The 24,851-nt window shown below is 32.6% G+C and overlaps 1 protein-coding gene across 1 annotated transcript; it reads left to right on the plus strand.

Moving 5' to 3' along the window:
• The first annotated feature begins 17,163 nt into the window (after positions 1 to 17,163).
• Positions 17,164 to 24,377, plus strand: LOC113397526 (ornithine decarboxylase 1-like). The gene is made up of 9 exons (XM_026635917.2): positions 17,164 to 17,350; positions 17,784 to 17,901; positions 18,140 to 18,271; positions 19,104 to 19,224; positions 19,351 to 19,524; positions 20,134 to 20,265; positions 21,050 to 21,151; positions 21,764 to 21,990; positions 24,183 to 24,377. Exons 1-9 carry the CDS (start codon positions 17,164 to 17,166, stop codon positions 24,322 to 24,324), a joined length of 1,335 nt encoding a protein of 444 aa, XP_026491702.2. The 3' UTR covers positions 24,325 to 24,377.
• The last annotated feature ends 474 nt before the right edge of the window (positions 24,378 to 24,851 follow it).

Consider the following 24,851-nt stretch of genomic DNA (forward strand, 5'->3'; position numbering starts at 1 on the left):
TAGTGGGCTCAAACCCAGGCAAGCACCACTGAATTGTATGTGCTTAATTTGTGTTTATATAGCATCTCATGCTCGGCGGTGCATGCAGCATGTGTCTAATTTCAACGAAATTCTGCCACATGTGTATACACCGACCCGCATAGGAGCAGCGTGGTGGAATATGCTCCAAACCTTCTCCTCAAAGGGAGAGGAGGCCTTAGCCCAGTAGTGGGAAATTTACAGGCTGTTGTTAATGTTGTTGTTTCTTTATGAACTTAAAATACTTAGTGCAAGAAACTCGGTAATAACAAAACATTAATATTTTACAAACAATTAAAGGATTAATTTTATAAACTATAATTGATAAAAAAAACTTGATAGAAAAGTAATCAAATCATATATTTTTTTGATGCAATAAATATTTATTTAAACGGCAACATAGAGATAGAACACAAATCAATTTCAAAAAAAGAATTATTGTTCAAATCTAAAATACATTACAAAATTGGAAATACGTAATGTTGCTATTCTTTAATAAAATTTTCTTGAAATATTCAAGAGCAACTGTATCTTATTTCCTGTCGCTACCCGTTCCGGCTTCGAACGGGTCAATTTAATCATCAGTCAGTTTTACCATCGAATATTTTTTTAAACGATGAGACGAAACAGGTTTTACAACCATCAGGATCGATTCAAGTTTGAATCGTTATCCAGTTTAAGTTAGTTTTTCTTTTCTCGTTCTTGACAAAATACACGACGATCATAAATAACTTATGAATGTGTGTATAAATACGTTTAAATAAATATAATAAAATTACTTACATTAGTATCGTAAAGCTACCAGCGGTCCTACGTGCAGATACTACCGATTAAAGCCGTCGAAGAAGGTCAATATTTCTTTTTCCAAAAAACCCTTTTCTTTTTATGATATAGGACGGGCAAGTGGGATACTCGATTGCAAATCAAATCAAATCAAATCAAAATATACTTTATTCAAGTAGGCTGTTACAAGCACACTTGAATCGTCATTTAATAAACTATATTAAGTGAACTGCCACCGGTTCGGATGTAGATTCTACCGAGCAGAATCGGCAAGAAATTCAGTAGTTATTCTTTTTAGTTAAATACAATTATATATGTATGCAATATATCCTGCTTGGAAGTTAACAAGCATTAACTACACGCTTTTTTAATTATCTATATAATCTTGTATCGAATAATATGCCTTCTTTACCAAAGTATTTTTTACAAATAATTTGAAATTACGAAACGAGAAAGTTAAAAATGTCTGGGAGTGGTCTACACCGCCTGAACATGAACTTATCATACCGTGATCTTAATAGAACCAATTCAATGCAAAGCCGTAAGAAGCAACCAGTTTCGTTAGTTCAAGAGTAACTATTATAAATTTACAGCAATTTACTTTGACAAAGTTTCGAATTGCACTGAGCGTCCGTATAACTCTTGCTCGTATAGTTTTGTGTAAGGACCTATGTATTTTAGGCTTGCGGCTAAGTTGAAAACTTGCTTGAGTTTAAGCGACATTTGTATGAAACACATACACCAAGCGTTAAGGATAGCTAATTTTCGGAAATTAATTATGGGTATTGTTTAGCTTTGACGCAGAGTTTAACTTTAAAGATCGTTTCAGATTGCTACATGATTTAAAACTTAAATAAATCCGATACACGCAAGTTTCTATATATTATATTCCTTTGCCGCTCATAATTACAATACAAATTAATCACGCGAAAACTCATTTCTGCGTTCCTGGAATTGAATCCGCAATATCTATTTATTTAGGAATACCAAACACGAGAAATAGTAATAATTATAAATTAACGGTAAACAGAATATGTTCAAGAGTAACAGTTGTCATATAGGTAACCACGACACGTAGAGATACTAAACTTCTTAAATGATAATAAAACAAAAATTAACAAACGAGATATTTCGTAGGACACCTGGTTGGAACGAAGTTATTTCCGGTATAAATTGTATTTAGGTATATGTATTAAATACTGACACAATAACAGAAATTAACAAAGTTTGAGAACAAATAAAATGAAAAATTGTTAATAATTAGTTCCAACGTTATAAAACCGTTACTGTGAGTCGCGTAAAAGAACAAAAACTATTCGAGAAAATATTAAAAAGCAGTTATGTGGTATATAATAAAAATTAACAAAACATAATTAGCATGTGGTTACTACTATAATGCTTCTAACGTGTATGCGATTATAAAAATCCGAAAAACAGAGTTCAGATTTATGCCCTAACAATATAGTTACATCTCAAATAATTTAATATGAACGTCTTAAAATTAGCAAATTTATTTGAGAACATTTAAATTTCAGACTGTTTGTGAAAGAGTTATATTGTCTGATTAATCTATTTAACGGAGAGAATGGACTCAATTCGCTCTATTCGGTTGAGATGTTCGCGTTCTAACCACTTTCTTTCATTTCTTTCGCTGTAAAAACGCTTTTACATATTTTCCCCAACACGAAATGGGACATACGGGACTCGCCGGTGCTAAGAACGCTGGTGCTGGGCATACCGGAATCCCTACGTACACCCTTCCGTCTCTTAGGTGACAATCACGGGTCGCTTGCGCATGTTGCCGTGTCTACGCGATCTAACCACTAGATCATTTCGGTTCTTTTATAAGATACTCATAAATATTTTTTTTTGTTTCGCAGAAACCTATTCAGAAAAAATCCTTTACGCACATCTACTTTAAAATGAAATCCATTCTTTGTATGAGACACTGAATCTCACACAGACAATCTTTAAACGAGGCGACGATGACATAAAACACGGTGTAATTACAGCCACAAGGGACATAACGTATTAGATCCAATTGTTGACGAAGCGTTTACGGTGTGAGAAGTGGTTTATATATCGTGCAGTGCGCGGAGGTTATTACTGCACTTCAGATAGTTAATTTGTTCGTCTATCTGCCTAAAAATAGTCGAAAAACAACAAGAAATCCTGGTGATTAGTTCATATATAAATTAAATTATTTGTGTCATGTTAAATCAAACTTTTTTTATGACTTTTACTCATGCTAACAGAGCACAGATTATTTCGTCAAAGTCACGTGCGACGGAGAGGACATGAAAAAGATGATCAATACGGTCGAGGTTACAGGCTTATTTGAATTTAAAAGGCGTAATAGTTTTTTTTTTTTCAAATCATACTTTCATGTATGAATCTACGTTAATATGTAATTAATTGTTATTATATTATTTGAATATTTCGATCGTGTTTTAAACGGCACAAAAATATTCATTTACTTATTCTTAAGATTCGTTTATAATTAAATAAAATGTATCTATGAAGTATGAATGTGGACTTGTGTAGACGTAAAAGAATTTCCAGAGCCCCATATATGTACGTAGACAACTTTCGATAAGTGACGCGCGGCACTCATTAAAATAAATTACTAGAAACTAAGATAGTTCCCTACTTGGTTTTCCTTTCACTTTTAATAGTTTTCTATTAAACTATTTTATAACTTAATCGAAGAAAACAGGGAGGGACATATATATAATGAAATAAGAATTTTGTTATATTGCGAATTAATTTTATTTCGGTATGATTTATGTTTATTTTTTGTGCAATGTTTACATATAATTAATACTAACAAAATATGTTATTTTTTAGGTCATAGGTAGGCAGAGGCAGTGGAGTAGCTAGGTGGGCAAGGGCACCGGTGCATAGAAAAAGAATCGGGCCCTCACCCCCTTTAACTTATATTGCCCTTCAAAATTACAGATAGGAAAAAAAGATCTTGTGAGCAGGGTCGAGGTTTTCTAGCTTCAGGAGCTGGCGAGTTAGCTGACCCGCTCTTTTCAAAGCTTAAATTAGAGGGCCCCACGAGCCGCAGAGGGCCAAATAAGACATCTGATGGTATTTGGTCACGACTGCCCTGTAAGATATGATAGACATTGGCGCTGAAAGAAATAATAACGATTCCTCACTTCACAACAATGCGCCACCAACCTCGAGAGGTAAAATGTTATATCCCTAGTTTAGTTAGGCTCACTCGCCCTTCAAACCGGAACACAACAATACTAAATACTGCTGTTTGGCGGTAAAATTTCAGATGAGTGAGTGCTGCCCCCATAAAAAATAATATTAAGCGTTTGTTATATAAAACTATGTACTTTTAATATATTCATATTTTAAATACACTTTAATATAATAATGATTTAGTCTATGGAAATATTTAAATTTCTAAAGGGGTTTAACTCAATAAATAATGTTTAAACTTATAACTTTAGTCGTTTGTCTCGTTCCACCGTATATCGTGTGAGCTAACAGTTTGGAAACGGTGTTTAGAAGTTAAATTGGACAACAATTTTGCTTATAATTGCATAAAACTATATAATACATAACATATTATTAAGGAACTTGAAAATTATTACACAATATACTGCCTTTTCTTATTATCTCAATCACACAAACTGCACAACACTTTACTTTTCATTATTACAGTTTACTTTGGGGATGACGTTGTTTTTAATTATAGTTAAAGGCAATTACTTATTTTATGTTATAATTATTTATTTGCCAGCACGTCTTTCTTTCACGGTATTCAACAAACGAATAGCTGATTTTTCCGATTATTATTTTTTGTTCAATTTCGAGTCAAAATAAAAACCATATTATTATTCAAAATAAATATTTTAATCTAAACGGAAAGAATCAACCGAAATACTAAAAAAATTGTAGAATATAGTTTTGTGACTTATTAAAACAATTAAATAAGTCGGTAACAATATTTTACTATTATTTCATATAAATAGGTACACTGACCATTGGTTGACCAACGCACCACCAACCTTTTGAACAAATGTTATGTGTCTCGTGCCTGTGATTACAATGACTCTTTCGTTCCAACTTGCCCCGAAGTCAAGAATATGTCCCGGAGTCAGTCTGTATGTGGAAGTTAGACGTATGTAGATTCCCGTTCTTCGAGAAACAACTCTTTCCGTTCGCGTCGGATTTGGCGTCCCATCGGATTATGAGAATGAAAAAGAGCGTGTACCTGTGTTTGAGCATACACTTGAGTACTACAATATATTCTGCGCACTCCGCTGTTCTCCCTGGAGATTGGCCGTACGTACTTACACACGGTACTGGTACACGAAGCCGTACCATTGTACTTATTATTAGCACATTAGTTATCCAATCTGACTTCGTGCAGATCGTAGAGAGCCTTCACCTAATAATATAATATATTTTATTATACATATGCATAAGAACATAATTTAAAAAAAAAAAAACTTGTTTTTTTACAAGAAGGTTTTATGTGCACAGCAAAACTGCTTAAATGCGGTAAGGTAAGGTGCCTTATTATTGAAGTCGACTAAAAATAGAAAATGAAACCGCAACTTTTGCACATTTTATAATAGCAAACTTTTTAAACTTTATAAGTCAAACTCTTAAGAATAACGGCGAGTTTAATAATTAACTAGCTCTTCTTAAAGTTATAATCTTAAATCAGCAACACTCCTTATAAACTTTTATAATGAATGTCAAGTTTTTTTATCGACTATATGGTACTATACCATTATTAAAATCATGTAACTTATCTGTTTAAATTAATTCGTTCTGATTTTATTTTTTTTTATAATGTGACAGGTAGTTAATATGTTACTATGGGCTTTGTTTTTAATTGATAATTAATCAACTAAATAAATTAAAAAAAAACATTATTTATACTTTGCATTTAGATAAGTTCACCCATGTCCTGGGTAAAATTCCTAGATATGACCATGATAACTCCTGTTATCTCTTCACGCTATAAGCACGCAGTTTAAGTCCTGGGTAAGACCATAGGCTACTTTTTTAATTCACCTTTAGGGGGTAAATTGCGGTTGACAGCTTGTTTGCTATAGATAAAGTTATATACATTTCGCGACGCTTAAGTCGCAGGTTCGGCTAGTTAAACACAAAACAAAATAAAATACCAATGATAAAATGTTTATAGTTTAAATTAAAATCGATCCTACGCTGTATCGTGTTCAAAATATATCCACGCAGACGAGACTAACAACAACGAATTATTTATAGATAGATAACTTTATTATTTCTGAAAATTTTCTCTCGCCTCCATCAATAAAATGCGTAATAAAAACATAATAAACATTACAAGTTATAAGTTTGATTGACTTTCAGTGTCTATGTACGCATTACATAAGCATATATTGTTTTAATTTAAAACAATATATGATAGCTATGCGAGTAGATGCTAGTTAGCTCAATCAATTTAAAAACTCGTGCTAACTTCAATGTAAACTACTAATTAAAATTAAAAAAAAACAGTAATTCCAAAGTAGGTAAACATAAATGTACATGAATAAACTATTGATTGATACAATTATAATGAGCTTAAACAAGATACCTTTGTTATATAAGTTGGTGAGGGTTCGGTATCCTATTAATTCCAAACGATATTATATCAGATCAGGCATATAATTTTGTTATCATACTTAGTACTGAATTAAGGATAACAGATTTTGAATCGATCACTAGAGTTGTTCATATAATGTGTAATATGTAGAAAGAGAAATTGATCTTTAAAAAGCTGAACAGAAATACTTTTTAATTATATATAAGAACATTCTCGAAAAATCCTAGAACTAAATAAAAATTGGTTCAATCGCTTGGAGCTACGATGCTATAGACATACACAGATTAAAATTTATCCTGGTTGTGTATTGAGAGTGCAAATATAAATACATAACGATTATTATTCTGTACAATATTATATAAATGATAAAATAGCTTGGAGTTATCATTCGATGTTTATTCGTGCGAATACATACAGGTTATATTACATGGTTTGCATGTATGTTTTGATTAATTAAGAACAATAATTAAAATAATTAAAATGATTACCTTACCATTTGCTTTCAGTAGAATCTACATTCCAATCTTTTAAAGTTTTACATTAAAATTAACTATGTAAAATGACGATTCAAGTCTTTGTTATTTAAATCGATCATTACTTTATGCTTGCAATCTATTTGCTCATTTAAAGTATGTTTTTATTTGTGTATTTTTTTCTTTACTTATTCTTAAAGCCTTGAATGTATTTCAATATAAAAAGCCCTTAAATATAGAAGTACCTTCTTTGAAACAAGTTGCTACTCCATACAAAAGCCAAACAAGAGTTCACATCACTTAACATGCAAATAGTTCATCTATTTACGTAATAAAAACCAAAGTTCAAAACGAAACACATTCGCATGGAACAATTTCATTCATCGGCATTCGACACCAATGTTTTTGGCAAGAGTGACAATAAAGGCGTGATTACGTTGTCCGCGATACCGCTGTACTGAGTTCATCTACGTTTTGGCATCTCTGCCTACACACTAACATGCAACTTCACGGCCTATGTATCACGATCATTCCTTAATGCACAAAATACAACGACAACTATATGTTACAAAACAAGAAAAGCGTTTTGTAAAATCGTCAATGGATGTTACTTAGGAAATAGTGACGTTCAGTTAAGACATCTGGGTCCGTTGGTCTGATCCCGTCAGCTGTATTTCGTATATCGAAAAGTTCTCTGTAGTCATTTGGTTGTCAAATTTGTGCTAATGCCTAAAACCCGTATATGGCTTTGAATTTAAATGTACTTCTACCAAGCTAGTTCCATTTTGCATGTTTGAAAATGTCGATACAAGTAACGTATCATTACAAGTAAAGTAAAGTAACGTAAGTAAAGTAAATGTCCATTTCTCAACTAAGACATTCTCTACACTTGGACGAGAATAATTGGAGCTTATTCCACTACGCTGTCTCAGTGTGAGTTGGTACACATGTGGCAGATTGTCAGCCGACACAGACAGGATGCCTCTCGACGTTTTCCTTGACCGCCGAGCACGAGATGAATTTTAAATTAAAATAAGCACATGATAATTCAGCCTGCGCTTGAATCATCTATGACATTCAAGTTTTCTAACAACTTAAGTATCTCTTCTCCACAGAAACTTACAGGCGGGCCTCACCCCCGAAGTAGATCACATAAGATAAATATCAATATATTGATTTGATACATTTTTACATTTTTTACATTAGCAGCCTGTAAATTTCCCGCTGCTGGGCGAAGGCCTTTTCTTCCTTTGAGGAGAAGGTTTAGAGCATATTCCACCACGCTGCTCGAATGCGGGTTCGTGGAATACACATGTGCCAGAATTTCGGTGAAATTAGACACATGCAGGTTTCGTCACGATGTTTTCCTTCACCGCCGAGCACGAGATGAATTCATCATTATCATCATCCTCCTGCCCTTATCCCAATTTAACTTGGGATAAGGGCATAAATAAATTAATTATAAACACAAATTAAGCACATGAAAATTCAGTGGTGCCTGCCTGGGTTTGAACCCGAAATCATCGGTTCAGATGCACGCTAACCTAACCTGACCTAACCACTGGGCCATCTCGGCTCTATATTTTTGATAATCAACAAATAATTATAACTTTTATTTATTATATATAAATTGAGAAAACAACCAAATTTTACGCAAAAGCCTTTACACTGTTAAACATACAATGCCCTCTGTAAACAGCTAAATTAAATCACATTTTTATAGAACATTTTTGTAAAAATCCATTATGTATTTAATAATATTATGTCTCATCTTGCTTGTAGTATTTCAGAAGGATGTTTTTATTTTAATTTCTTTGTAGTCATAATTTGCTTCCAGCCATATTCATTTAAAAAAACGCTCCGGCACGAATATCCTAAATGCTTTAAAAGGATTTCACTTGAAAATCACTGAGAATATGAAACGAATTTAAATTGTCATGACAATTTTAATTGTTTTGGATATTTATTTAAAAATGTTTGTATAAGTTTTCGTATGATTATATTAATATGAATTTATGTGTTGTTTTAATTCATTTGTTAAAGCGACCTTTAACAAGTTAATTGAAATATTTAATTATAAAATCAACAATTTTTTTTTTTATGTTATAGTTGGCAAACGAGCAGAAGGCTCACCTGATGGAAAGTGACTACAACCGCCCATGGACATCTGCAAAATCAGGGGGTTAGTAAGTGCGTTGCCTGCCTTAAATACGGGCCGTAAATAAGAAACGCATCCTAGGTTCAAATTCCAGTCTTACTGCGATTTGAACTTATGATGTTTGGCATAAATCCACGTGATCAAGAAAGTACGTATAAGCTAGTATGATACTGGCTGGTAGAATATATGCTATCGAATAAAATATTTTAGATAATTGTAAGTTTTTATGAATAAAAATACAGCTATACGCAATATTTGGAGTCTATTGAGTAATAGTCCAGTCAACTTGTGCCCGCAGTGGATGAAATTCCTTTGCGTTTCAAGTCAATCAAGAAAATATTTTCTAAGTACATTTTTAAAACTAAATATAAAGTATATTGTGGCTACAGTGTGGAAAACGCTTTTGCGAACTTTCTTAGGAGTGCTGGGAGTAAAATTTAAAAAATAGAATTTATGTGCATCATTTCTTTTGTATAATGGTTTTAAGGCAAAAAAATCACCCGTATCACGTATACTGAGTGGCACACGCGTTTAAATCGTTTTCGTTGATAAAAATCCGGGCAAGCGTAACTGAATTTCACGAGCTGTTCGTTTACAATTCATTTTATGGTGAAAATAAATGAAAGCATCGTCACAAAACCTGTTGCAAAATATCTACCACCACGCAGACCGCTAAAATAACTGTTTTTTAAGTATGTTCTTAAAAATATATTCATTACTAAAATAGTAACAATCTGAAAAAAAGCTAATACAATTAACTTGACTTTTGTTTTTAAAACGATTTAATTATTTTTCAAATTATAATAACTATTGCTATGAAATCTCATTAGAATCATGACAGCATGACGTAGCATCCGAAAGCGATCCCGTGGCCCCCGCCGAAAGACGGAGACCACCGGTACCCTCTGGTACCGGTGGTTTTTAGTGGGTATTCCAGTGTACTGGGGCGCAGTCGGCGTCCAGGGCACAGGCTAGTCCCACGTGGAGGAATCGCTTAACGTGTAAAGGCTTCTCTAATTGGGTACCCTCTATTTAGTTACTCTACCGACAGACTACATTAATTTGTAACATTTTGTTTCAGTTTGAATGGCGAGTGTGCCAGTTTATTAATCTTTTTACTATCAGTTGACTTGTTGAGACATTCGTATCGTTGTCGTTAAAATAAATAAAAAAAAACTAGAGTCCACACTCTACGAATTTATCTGAATTGGGTTTAATGAAAACTTAATCATTATGTAATTACACGTTGAATTCTATACAAGATCAAAGAAACCTTCACGAACATATTTAAATTAAACCACATAAACAGTCGTTCTTTCTATAGAAAATAATTTTCAAATCAAAATCAATAATCATTTATTTCGATATTATTTATTGAGTTATCACGACCTTTAATTTTTATCTTTCGATTTTTAAGACATTTTCTGCCTCGCACAACCACTCTGTTGAACCGGCTTTCGCCGGCGGTTTTTCCTAATAGATACGACTTGGGAACCTTCAAGAAAAGAGCGTACTCATTCCTTAAAGGCCGGCAACGCACCTGCAAGCCCCCCGGTGTTGCAGGTGTCCATGGGCGGTGGTAATCACTTTCCATCAGGTGAGCCTCCTGCTCGTTTGCCCCCTATAACATAAAAAAAACCTTAATTTGTGTTTTTTCTTCATCAGCGGCGAAGAAATCGTTTGAAAACTTTATATATTGGATGTTATTCTGCCATATGTGATCACATCTATTTATTTTAAAAATGTAAATGTATAATTTACAATATATTATATGTATGTTGTAAATGTATGCTACTGTTACATTAAAGAAGGTAAACAGACGTTATGACCTTCTCGTATATGTGATATGTTGCTGCTATGATATATCAATTAAAAATGCATACAAAATTCACAAATTGTAACATGTAAATAATTTTTCAAGTATTTTATAATATTGTAAAGACGAAATGAAGCATTTACAGCCTGTTAATATATTTGTACTTAAATATAATTTAAAAAATAAAACTAGAACTCAATATATTTAAGTTTTTGATACCTTATAAAATGGTCATTAAAGTTAACCCTTTAAACAACCCGCCAGAATCAACTGACGCTAATAAATTTACGCTGAAACTAAACTAAATGAAATTTGTTACTAGAAATTTAACCCCAGATCCTTTGAGGGTAACCATTACAGTGAAATTTGCTTTTATAGATAAGTTCCGGGTTGATTTATATTTGATATTTGTAATTCTTGTTTTAGCTTTGTGGTCATGCTGATGAATCTGAAACTGCAGAGAATAATGACACTTCATCATTACATTTTCGATAAATTCATTCTTACCGCGCTTCAAATCACAGACCGCGCAGACAGATTTTGCAAAAATGACCAGTATAAGAGGTACCAATAGCCGAGATGGCCCAGTGGTTAGAACGCGTGCATCTTAACCGATGATTTCGTATTCAAGGCCAGGCAAGCACTACTGAATTTTCATGTGCTTAATTTGTGTTTATAATTCATCTCGTGCTCGGCGGTGAAGGAAAACATCGTGAGGAAACCTGCATGTGTCTAATTTCAACGAAATTCTGCCACATGTGTATTCCACCAACCCGCATTGGAGCAGCGTGGTGGAATATGCTCCAAACCTTCTTCTCAAAGGGAGAGGGAGCCTTTAGCCCAGCAAATTTACTGGCTGCTAATTTAAAATGTATGTAATAAGAGATAATGGTTCTAACAGGTTTTTTAAAACGTCCAATTGGACAAAAATATAAAAAAAACTTTGCTATTACTATTTATCCTTTTCTCCAATCGATAAAGTCGCTAATTTTGCCGATATTTTGTGAAATACTTACTAAAAAGAGTACTAATTTTCAACAAACTGATTTACATACCTTACTCGCACTAAAGCTATGCAAATTGTTCGACATAGTGTTCAATCTTCGACGCACATCTGCACTCTACGATAACATACACCAATATCCAGCATTCAGCATCACAGAATCGTGTTCAAATTTCAAAATGTTTATTATCTCTATGAAACTACATAAAAAAGGAAACTAAATGTCAATCAAATCAAAATATACTTTATTCACGTAAGCTTTTACAAGCACATTTAACAAACTATATTAAGTGAAGCTACCACCGGTTCGGAATGCAGATTCTACCGAGAAGGCCCGGCAAGAAACTCAGTAGTTACTCTTTTTCAACATAATTTAGTGTCGGCAAGTATGACGTCAAAAATCCATAAATAAAAATGGGCACGATTTCGTTCGCCTACATTTGCCTTCAAGATAATATTTAACTACTTTTGTTTAATTTTTGTATAAGCTTGGTGTATATGGTGCCACAGCTGCAACGGCGCGTGGCCGCAAATTTACGTATAAATAACGATCAACGTATGGGCTGAAACGTTACCGCGTCGCAATTTTCAGTAGGTGCAGTATTCTGTGAGAACTCGCTTCGTATCTCACTCGTAATTAACGTTGAAAAGGTATTTACGGTAAAACGTTATTTTGCGTGAAACGTTTAAATATTATCATTATTTTAGTATATGTCGCATATTATTGTCTGAAATGTAACGACTGTGTATATCGAGTTTCAAGTGTGTTCTAGTAGGCAGCTCTAGTATTCAATTTAAATATCACTACCCTATATTCTTAGTTTATTATAAAAAATAATTATACTCTTACAAGCACTTCTGAATAGTAATTTATGAGATTTCATGAAAGATTGATTCAGAATGTGAATATACATATCACACATACACAGAGTGTATGATACACTCTGTGTATCTGTGTGTGTACTTGTATAAATGAATATTAACTTCGAAACTTTTGTATGAGCTATTTAATTATTATTATATCTTAAGATTTATTCTACTTTTAGTATATAATTTATTCTTGATAAATAAATAACTTTTAGTATTCTAGTAACTATCATTTTTATGTTTCTATTTATTAGTTAATAATCCTCCATGGTCGAGTCGTGTGTGCACCGGTTTTCATGGGTAAGCCACTCCGAGGTCCCGGGTTCGATTCCGGCCGAGTCGATGTAGAAAAAGTTAATTAGTTTTCTATGTTGTCTTGGGTCTGGGTGTTTGTGGTACCGTCGTTACTTCTGATTTCCATAACACAAGTGCTTTAGCTACTTACATTGGTATCAGAGTAATGTATGTGATGTTGTCCAATATTTATATTTATTTATTTATATGAATATTATGCTAGTTGTAGTTGAACAAAAGTCTGCAGTCTGAAGTGAGATCATATTGCCAGACCGCATTTCGACCTCTCGTGTATTATTTAATGCGGCAACATTGCGGCTAACTGTGGTGCGGCTGCGACGCGGTTTTTATTTAAAAATAAAATTGTGAGTCAACGGTGCCATGTGAACCAACCTTATAAAAATATCTTTTTTTATTTATATAGTTTTTTTTTTTACTTATTGTTAATATTATGTCACTATATCATATACTTTTTATTTTATAGGTATTGATAATATAATTTATAATATGTGTTTTTTATATTTACATTTATTTATTAGTTTTAGATATAGATTACATAACATTTTATTTTTTTATTACAGCAACACCTATCTCGTATCCTATGAGTATGGTAGGCAGTATCGTTTTTTTGTTTTTTTTTTCTTTGTGTACTAGAATAAAGTATAAAGTAAAGTAACCTACTACATTTAATTTCTTACAAATTAAAAATAACTATTTAATCATGTTAGGTTCCGTCGTTTTAAAATGTAAAACTATTGCATGTTTAGAATAATTTTCTTAGAAGAATGGTAAGAAACTCAGTAGTAACTTTTGTCCACGAACGTAGGTACACAGGTACCATGACGCCACATTGTACATACCCTCGTCCCTAGTCGTTTTGATATACCATACGAAAGAAACGTTCACGAAAATTCTCACATACAAACCACGAAAGAATTAAAATCTATATCTGGGAAACTTTCCAACGAAAAGTCGTTTTTTTTTTTTATTTATTTATTTCTCTTTACAATAAAAGACCTTATCTCATTACCTAAAAACTGATATACATATCTAACCATGTAATGTTTATATTCTAATCCAGAATGCATATAGACACGTCGGTTGCATCTAGATGTTGATTCATGACAAAATTTGTTATAAAATATGTTTGCACATAATGTATATATTTTTTTAATATATAGTTGCCACAGTATACTTGGTTTAGAAATATAATTGAGTCTACAACATTGCCCTCATTAACTTAAATAAATTTATTAATATGATAAGCACAAAATCAATAAATCGTTTGAAGGTCAATCACCCCAATTATCACTAAACTGATAATAAGGACAGTAAATACAATTAAATATATTATTAACAAACTCATTGTAGAATAAATAGAACGTTTATATTAATTCATACCAATAATTATTAATTTTCGCGGCATACGTCGGTAAAGCTTCTCAGTTGACTTCACTTTTTCCGACATTTTCAATATTCATCATCATGTTTTAGATAATTTGAAAAAACATTCATGAATTATTATTATTACGGATATATTATAAGGATTATTATGAACAATGCCGCAAGGTAGTGTTCCGGTTTGAAAGGTAAGCCAGTTACAAGGGACATCAGATCTTAGTTCCCAAAGTTGGTGGTGCGTTGTAAGGAATCGTTAAAATAATTTATCCAGTGTTAATAACAATGGTTACAATTTATCATCAGGTGGCCCGTTAGTCCGTCCGCCTACGTGAGATGTTTTACTTCTTCGGCGTGATTAAAACTAATTTTAATTGCATTACAAATAATAATTAATATTTTGATTAATGTAATTTCAATATTTTTACTACTACAATAACACTCAAAAATTTACAATTTGTAATGAAATAAACATTGTAAAATAAGATAAGGTGTGAAATATAGGTCTACTTCGAGCTACTTTACACTCTATTGGCCGTTTAACGAGTACTTTCATCAAGTTGTTTTAACGTAACCCTGAGCGCACGCATCACAAAAAAGCACTCTATTCATTTTTCATAACGATCCAAAAGAAGTATTCTTAAAAAATAATAATAATACTAATCTTATATGATATATTAAAATTATTGTTCCTTGGAATCCTTGGAAACAGTTATTAGGTAATAACTGTTTCCAAGTGGCAACTTTAGGGATCGGCGATCCAAGGGTTAAAAGTAGGCAAGAAGCCTGGGGCACGAATTAATCAATTAACAATAAACATATTTAAACTAGTCATACTTTGACAAATAATTATTTAATTAATTAAATTATATTAATTTAAATTATACTTTTTGATTTAAACAAAAATGTGTCATTAGCGCCTGGATAGCTAAAACCACTGCAACTGACAGATATATATATTTTTAAGTGCCTATTAATCACCTAGTAATGCTCACGACACCATATTTGACAGATAAGCTACGTAACTATTTTCATGCTTAAAAATTATGGAAATGGCCTAGTTTTGTGGTTCAGCCGTTATATTTGAACTAAAATAAAAAAAAAACGAATAGATACATATAAATACACACGGATTAATGATGTCTTACTGAATATTTTTTCTCGCAGTATCATCTGACCGAAGACTAACTAACAATGTATGAGATATTATGCACTAGAACATGGATAATATGGATCTACGCTTTTTTGAACGTTGCTTGGCGAACGGGCAAGTGGGCCGCCTGGTAAGTGTTCACCAGCATGGTAAGTATTCATCAGTGGCACCAGCGCGGTAAAAAATTTTAACCATTCCATACATCGCCATCAATTTAAAGCATCAATAACGCAATAGTTTTCCGGGACTCCCAGCGATGTAAAAAGTCCCAAGATCGATTCTGACCCCTTGGGCTATTCTCACTCCACTAATAACACAAGTGATAAAATAAGGGGTAAATAGGAACATTAGTAATTCCATAATTAATTTGGGGCATTGCTAGTATTCCTATTAAAAAAAAACCTTGAGTACTAAGATGTTATGACCCTTGTACCTGTTACACTGGCTCATTCCCCATCAAAGCGGAACACAATAATACTAAGTTTTGCTACTAATATATGATGAATGGATGGTTTGTGTCCAGGCGGGCTTGCACAAAACCTCACCGAGTAAATTGTCTATTGCGTCACTTTCATAATTCTATTTCATTCATTCATTAACAGCCTGTAAATTGCCCACTGCTGGGCTAAGGTCTCCTCTTCCTTTTGAGGAGAAGGTTTGGAGCATATTCCATCATGCTGCTCCAATGCGTTTAGTTCAAGAGGAAGGTTTATATGTATAATGCATGCACATTGCACAATATAGTAGAGAAACAGTATTAATTTTTGAGGTTTCTAAAGTGATGTCGTAAATAAACACATTTTTGCGCATACATTGCAAACGGTGACTGAACCCTTCGAGATAGATCAAAATAATGTACTACAGTATTGTACACCTTAAAAAGGTCTTCAAAAAAGTCCGCCATAGTATATATCTATCTCATAGGGATGGCCCACAACAATAATTTTTTATCAACAATAATTATTTAATATAGATCAAATAAAATAAAAAATAAATGAATATTTTATATAGTGGTTTGTATAGTCTAATGACTGAAAAACTGTGAACGTTCTGAGACATTCTGTAGTATATTTAATATCATCATTGCATCCGTGCGAAGCCGGGGCTGGTCACTAGTATACCAATAAAATAAACTTATAAATTCGTTGACATTTGATTTATTCGTTGTTATATTTCACGCTATCTTCGTTAAGTTCTCTACAAACACTCGTAAATAAAATGTCTATGTAACATAGAACGATTTTAGTTATTTAACGAACTCATAGCAAGATAAACGTAAATCGAATTGTAAATGATTACAAGTTATTCTTAAATAAATTTCTAAATACTAAACGTAAGTAAAAATGGGTTAACATGTTGTTTTATAAACTGAAAGTTCATTGAGTGCAATAAAATATATCCAATATTTATATATATTTATATTTTATATATATTTATATATATATTGATTGAATTTTAGTGCGACAGTGTAAGTGTTATTTATTTATTTAAATTTCAATGAATATTGTTAGGTTATCTAAATAAAAATAAAAACATAAATATTAAACTATGCTTATGCTGTTTAAACAATTTCATAAATTGATTTTCGTTTTAGGGCCATGGCCAGTAGAATCATTGGTCCAAACATTGGATTAATTTTAAACAACAAAACACCAGAAGATGTGGCGAAGGCCATGATTGAAAATGATCGCCAGAAAGAACCATTCTATGTATTTAGTATTGACGAAGCATATCACCGAATACAGCATTTTAAAAAAATGATGCCTAGAATTGAGATATTTTATGGTATGTTGATTAAAACAATTCTTAATTTAATAATTGGATAATCATTGTGTGGTGAGCAGAACAGTACGATTCATGTCACATTGAGAGTTTTAGAAGGATGGGAAGTGACATTTCTGTTTGTTAATACGTCAAAAGTACAGTCAGTTTAATTTTATGAATTACTAGCTGAACCTACGGCTTTACCAGCGCGAAATTTAGAAAACTTTACCCATACCACAGAAATCGTCACCCCCTTTTTCTCCCCCTCGAGGGGTGAATTAAAAAACACTAGCTTTTGTCCTTTCCCGGGACTGAAACTATCTCCATACCAAATTTCATCTAAATCAATCAAACGTGAAGAGGCAATAGACAGAGTTACTTTAACATTTATAATATAAATATAGCTATAGATTAATCAATTACAATGGTGTCCTTATTGTTATAATTATTTTAGCTATGAAAGCGAATGACAACGATAATATGCTGAAATTAGCAGCTGAGCTTGGATTAGGATTTGATTGTGCGTCACCTGGAGAAATACACAAAATATTAAATCTTAATGTATCACCATTGTACGTATTTCAATGACATATTTTAAAACAATTGATAGCACTGATATGCCTGCCGTGGATAAGTACAATTTTATTAAAGTATATCCCTTTGTGTTAACTTTATAATTGACGTCTAAAATTCTATCAGCTTAAACAACATACGAGTTTTAAAACTTGGACTATACTTCCAATAAATATCGAAGTGTGTCTAATCAAACATTGCACCTTTACAAAATTTAATATGTATTACTTTTTACAGGAGCATTATTTTCGCAGTACCAAGCAAGAATCCGGACTGGATGGTTTACGCCCGAGACTCTGGCATTCGTCATACGACATTCGACACAATTAACGAGCTGAAGAAAATTAAGCATTATTGGCCTGATGCTAAGTACATATTATTATATAATTTAATGAGTAAGATTTCGTAAATATCGCTAGAGAAATCGTACTCGTAAGAATAATTAATTAAAATGTTTACCACTTCAAATTTGTTGACCCATAATAATAAAATTTCTTCCAACACAATATGTAACATTGAACATGCAACTTTCCTCATCGAGTGCTAATCATTTTGTAAATTAGTGATTATCGGGCAAAATTCGCGAATGATGTCCACTGGATCACCTCGGCAATGAATACCCGATGACGATATATTCATTACGTTGTAATATTATCCACAGTTGCCAAACTGTACATCAATTAGTGGACTATGATGCTTTGTGTAACTTGCAGTTGACGTCTTTATTACTGTAACCAACATGCTGTCATGAGAGGAGTATTCATCGTTTTGATTGGATCTGTAGTCCATTATATTTGTCAATTCGTGCTATCAACTAATGCAATACCATATATTGATTCAATGTTAATGCATTTGAATCTATATATAATTAACTTATGTAAATTTATTACCTATACATAACAATTTTTATAAGATAGCAAAGTAAATATAAAACGTGTATCCTTAGTGAAGATCCGATTTCAAATCGTCTCAAGTGTCACGCTCGACAATGAGGAAAGATATGAGAAAACTTGCATGTCAGGTTGAAGAAATTTTAACATCTGTTTATGAACCAACCTGTAGCAGAACAGCTTGGTGAACAGATTAGATTGATCAGAAGTGGAAAATTTAACTTTTACTAATCTCTACTATTTGCCAAAATTCGTAGTCAAACTTAAAATGATTCATAATAAAGACTTCTTTGACATTTTAAATATTTTAGACTATTGATTCGAATTAAAGTGGATGGAGAGAGTATCTATAAATTGGGTGATAAATTTGGCTGCGACTTCGAAACGGAGGCCGTCAATCTCTTAGAAGAAGCGGCTGCGTTAGATTTGAAGGTAAGGTAACCTTTAAAAAATAGCGAGATAACTTATTACAGATACTTATAGTATCTAGCTATAGAAAAGACGATATTTTAACTTGAAAATGTATATTACTTTTATTTAGAATCATTTTTAATTCAGGTAGTTGGAGTGGCATTCCACGTGGGTAGTGGTTGTTCTTCAGCTGATAGCCATGTTATTGGATTGCGACTAGCGAAAGAGCTTTTTGATCATGAAGCCCGATCAGGCAGGCATATGAACATTATTGATATAGGAGGAGGATTTTTGAGCGATCGAACTGACCGAATTGACCAGGCATGTAGCTCCGTCGAAACGACCCCGTCTTGTTTACCGACTTGATTTTTAAACATTTGGATGTCCATTTGATGGATCGATTATTTCGCGATATAGTATAAAGAAAATATTTGTAATTGTTTTATAAAAAAAAAATACTACACATATTTATATATGAAGATTTGACATAGTTGAAAATCTATATAGTAGTTATTTTAAGAAGATAGACAAACAAAGGAACCATCTGATAGTAAGTGATCACATCGAGAAGTGTACAGAACATTGTGTTCATGTTTATCGGTAGAATATTTATAATCATTCTAAACTAACTTAGTTATGTCGGTAACTAAATGTTCAAAATTATATTTTACAATTCCAGCAAACGAAACTACAAATAGTAAAGTTTGTTCTGAAATCAATTGCTGGAGCAACACTTATTCAAATGTAGATACAATTTATTGGAAATCGAGTTCTATCAATAGATATTCCGAACAGCGTCGCATTTTAATCAATCGTTTTAAAATTGGCGCAGAGATGTTGATCGTCTGATATTATTTTAAACAAATAAACACGCATTCGGTACAAAAAGGGACGGCCTTTGTTACTAATATGAAAACTTTTTTAATATAGGTATCCAATTTAATAAATGGTACTTTGGAAGAATTATTCCCGGACCCAAATATACAGGTTATCGCTGAACCAGGACGATACATCTGTGATTCATCTTGCAATTTGTATTGCAGTATTAGCAATGTACGAAGGGTAAGATGCCTGTTCATACTTATACTATTTTTTTTTTTTTTTATTCAAAGAGTTTTTTCGTTAAACATACTTATAGTATTAAGATTATACTTAAGCATCTCGTAGCACTTTGTGAGTATAACCGAGACCTTTTTTATACAATTGTTAGGCGAACGAGCAACTCATGTAGCGCCTACCTGATGATAAGTGGTCACCACCACCCATACACATTGGAGCTGTAAGAAATTTTAATCATTCCTTACTTCTCCAATACGCTACCAACCTTGGGTACTACGAATTATGTCTCTTCTGAATGTAGTTGCACTGGCTCACTCACCTTTAAAACCGGAACACTTCACAACTGCTAAGCACCAATATAGAGTATATACAGAGTATTGCCGTTTAGCGGTGGAATATATGATGAATGGGTGGTAACTAGCCAGACGAGCTTGCACGAAGCACTACCATCTAGTTTGCCGTGGCAGCAAACGGTACGACGCTCTCTTATGCCGTCATGTTCATCCACCAACTTTCTGTTTTGTATTAATTGGTTTTCTTTAATATTATTATTTTTTTCAATAACCTTTGAATAAGACGTATATCATACCGGGCGTCCCGTGAGGTTTACTTGTGAAGGTTATTTGTGAAATATTTGTTTTAATTATACGTTTCATACGAAAGCCTGATTCAAACAAAGTATTGTCTTAAATGTTATTATGTGATTGTAAGATAAGCACAGTTACATCGTTGTTAAACATAATAAATTTTGATATGAATAAAATGTTTGTTTGTTCGCTTTAATCAGGTCACGAAAGGAGACGAAATAGTAAATATGATTTATCTAAATGACGGACTTTTTGGAACCTTGAGATATCAAGAGCGGTGGCACACGGTGAAACGGTTCCAGGTAATTTATATTAAAAAGCAGCCCAATGGCTCATAACCCACTAGTGGGTGGAGGATGTTGATGTTAATCGATGATCACGGGTCTCAATCAAATCGAGTATATCTGAGTAGACTGGAGTAGAGAGCAGTGCTATTCTCTAAGAACTCTCTTTCTATATGACACGTGAAAATGGTGATACTCGATTTTCATGTTGTTACTCTTAATATATTATTATTATTGTTGTAGTCAATTTCAATTTCTGCTATATGTTTCGAGTTCTGACAGAATAGTTTTACGGTTAGAGCCGATGGCCCAGTGGTTAGAACGCGTGCATCTTAACCGATGATTTCGGGTTCAAACCCATGCACCTGAATTTTCATGCGCTTAATTTGTGTTTATAATTCACCTGCATGTGTCTAATTTCAACGAAATTCTGCCACATGTGTATTCCACCAACCCGCATTGGAAATATGCTCCAAACCTTCTCCTCAAAGGGAGAGGAGACCTTAGCCCAGCAGTGGGAAATTTACAAGCTGCTAACGTAATGTAATAACATATACGTTTCTTTTCAATAATAAATCATACGTGTGTCACAATACCACAGTAATTCATAATGCTTAATGTTTTAACCAGACAAGTGCTGAAACTATAAATGAGCAGCCTGAAAGGACAATTCTCTGGGGCCCGAGCTGCGACTCCACGGATCGCGTGATGAAGAATGTGGAGATATTTCTGCCTCGCTGCACGTCATTTGATTGGCTCGTGTTTTCTACAAAAGGGGCTTACTCGTTTGGATTTGCAACTCATTTCTCTTGCTTAGAAAAACCTCAGATTCGTTCGGTTATTTCACAGAATTTATGGTAAGACTGATTTTTATATACTATGTAAAGAAAGATGCCAAATAATTGATGTGTAAATAAGTCTAAGTGATCTGACGTTTGAAGTCTTAGCAATTACACGTTTGATACTCGAAGTCTCAGTTAATCCCTGCTTTGTACCGAGGATTAAGCTGTTGATACATCTATATATTTTTTAACTAAATACTCAATAATTATAACATATTAGATATGTACGGTATTCTTCGTTTTATTAAGATGACATTGTCTAATGATTGGTTTGTACGGTTGAAGATCACGTAAACCTGGTTCATATACTGGATATTTCTCCATTACTACTATATACTTATAAATACGTATGTATGTACATAAACTACAAATGAAAACATGCATATATAAGCTAATTGAAATTCGTATTCGTATTTATTCATTAATTTATATGTTGTGAATACAGTTTGCACCCAGCCGTTCTTGTCGAACAACATTTTACATATCATAATTAAATCGGAATCAATTTTAAGTATATTTAATAATGAGCAAATTTATAATTTCACGAAAATGTTTAAATAAAATTATTGCACAACGATTCATTGTTAAACAATACTGAATAATATATAACACTGTAATGTATCCTTATAATTTTGAATTCCAACGTAGTACCTACTATTATTACTTATATTTTCATAATAAAAAAATATACTTAAAATTTAGTACAATTTAATTATGCTATGTAAATCGTAATAAATACTCTTGGCGGCTGAGCTTAGGTAATTCGGTCTGAGTAGTTACTTAACCATCATTTATGATATCGTTAAAACCTATTAAATAGTACCTATTGTATTCCGGTTTAAGAGTTGAGTAATAACATCGACTCGGTTGTAATTTAAAGCATTTGCTGTCGCATCCCAGGTTTAATTAGCAGATAGAAAAAAAAAAAAAAAAACAGACTGCATATGTTAAGGTCTCTTCTCCTCATTGAGGAGAAGCTTTGCATCTTACTTTATACCACGTTGCTCGAATGCAGGGTGGTTGCGCCATATGCAGGTTTACTCACGACGAATTCCATTACCGCCGAAAAAAATCACCAATAGACACAAATTAGGCACGTGAAATTTCAGTGGTTCTTTCCCGGGTTGGAACTCCGAATCATCGATTAACATTCACGTCTTCTAACCACTGGGCTATTACGATACTCAGAAAGACTCACGGCTATCAGAATTGGTCGTAAATATTTTTATAGCGCAATCGTTTATACTCGATCTTATGTATAATATAATTCGGCACATGTAAATAATTCCTAATATACGATAATTGTTGGAACTGATATTTATTTGACAAACAAATCTAATAGAGTAAATGGAGTTGTTCTCAGAGCGGTCTCATATCACTCGTGGCACGAGGTGGCACTAATATGTATGTCAATAAGCAACAGGCTAAATATATTGATACACACAGCACGACTAAAGTTTTAATAAGAAACAGTTCTAAAAATTCGGTGCTTTAATTTTTCGGAGTACCTTGTGTTCTTAACAAAAACAATTTTAGATTTTTTAAATAATTTTATATCATTTTTGAAATGACGCTTCTCGTTGTGAAAAATAAAAATAAAAAATAGATGAGAGTGATTTTTTATAAGACGCGTGCAGGGTGACATGAAATATACATGATTAAGTCGCTCGAAATAGACAACTTCACGCCTAATCTTATTTTATAATGTTTATTTTATTCCAAATTTAAATTAAGGATGTTATAGGGAAAAAGAAGGAATTACATTTATATAAAAAAAATAATTTTTAATTACGTAGGAATAGTAGAAATTCTCACGCGCGTAAAGTAGACGCACACATTTTTATAAAAACCACTATTAAAAATGTTTGAATATTTATGAGCAATGGAGGTCTTCTCAGTGTTTTACGCATTTCTTTATAATATGAGTCCATACTTTAATATAGAAACTATATAAGCAATATACGTGTAAATAATATACTAATATATTCCTTAATGAAAATCAAACACGGCGACGAATCTATGTGGGCAAACACGCACAATTTAGCCACTAGATACCTACTTATATATTGCCTGTGATAATAACCACAATGTACTATCAATATATACAAAAAGTTAATAAATATTGTTAATAAAGATAAAAATATGACTAATACGCAATATATATATATATATATATATTTTTATTAACCAAACCTTGCTTGTTTCAGGGATCAAATAAAAAATAGTATTTTTTTCAATTCAGATGAATTTACTGAGGAATATGATATTTCATTGCCGCTGCCTTCAACTTTACCGCGAATCACTAAAACGAGAAACATAACAGGCTCGAATTACACTTTGAAGATATAACGAGTAATAGATACGATAAAAGACAAATAATATTATATGAGTTCATTATTAATGTATACATTTTTATATAGTTTTAAAAAATACATTCATTGTTTCGTAACTTTAAAATACTATCTACTAACTGCGATCATAGAGGACAAGGTTCAAGGAAGACGAAACAGAACATCTTGGCTAAAAAAACTTCGCCAATGGTCTGGAAAAAGAACCCGTTCATTATTCGGAGCATTGTCATCATTGAAAGTAACCTTGATGATCTGACCTTCGAAAGAAGATGACACTTTAAAACTCTAACTAGATACTTGATGATCACGTTTATCGACTTATTTCACTGGACAAAAAGCGGAAGAAGGATCAAAGAATAATAATCCTTTAATCATCTACAAACGATTTTACGAAATTAAGAAATATTATACTAAACAATAATATGGTTTAAGACTTTTTACTGACGACATTAAAAAGTTATTTTTAAAAGTTGTGAACTTATTTCCGATTTTGATTAATATGAACAATGATTGACGCAACAGAAC

The sequence above is a fragment of the Vanessa tameamea genome, chromosome 3 (assembly GCF_037043105.1).
Source record: "Vanessa tameamea isolate UH-Manoa-2023 chromosome 3, ilVanTame1 primary haplotype, whole genome shotgun sequence".
NCBI classification, from domain to species: Eukaryota; Metazoa; Arthropoda; class Insecta; order Lepidoptera; family Nymphalidae; genus Vanessa; species Vanessa tameamea.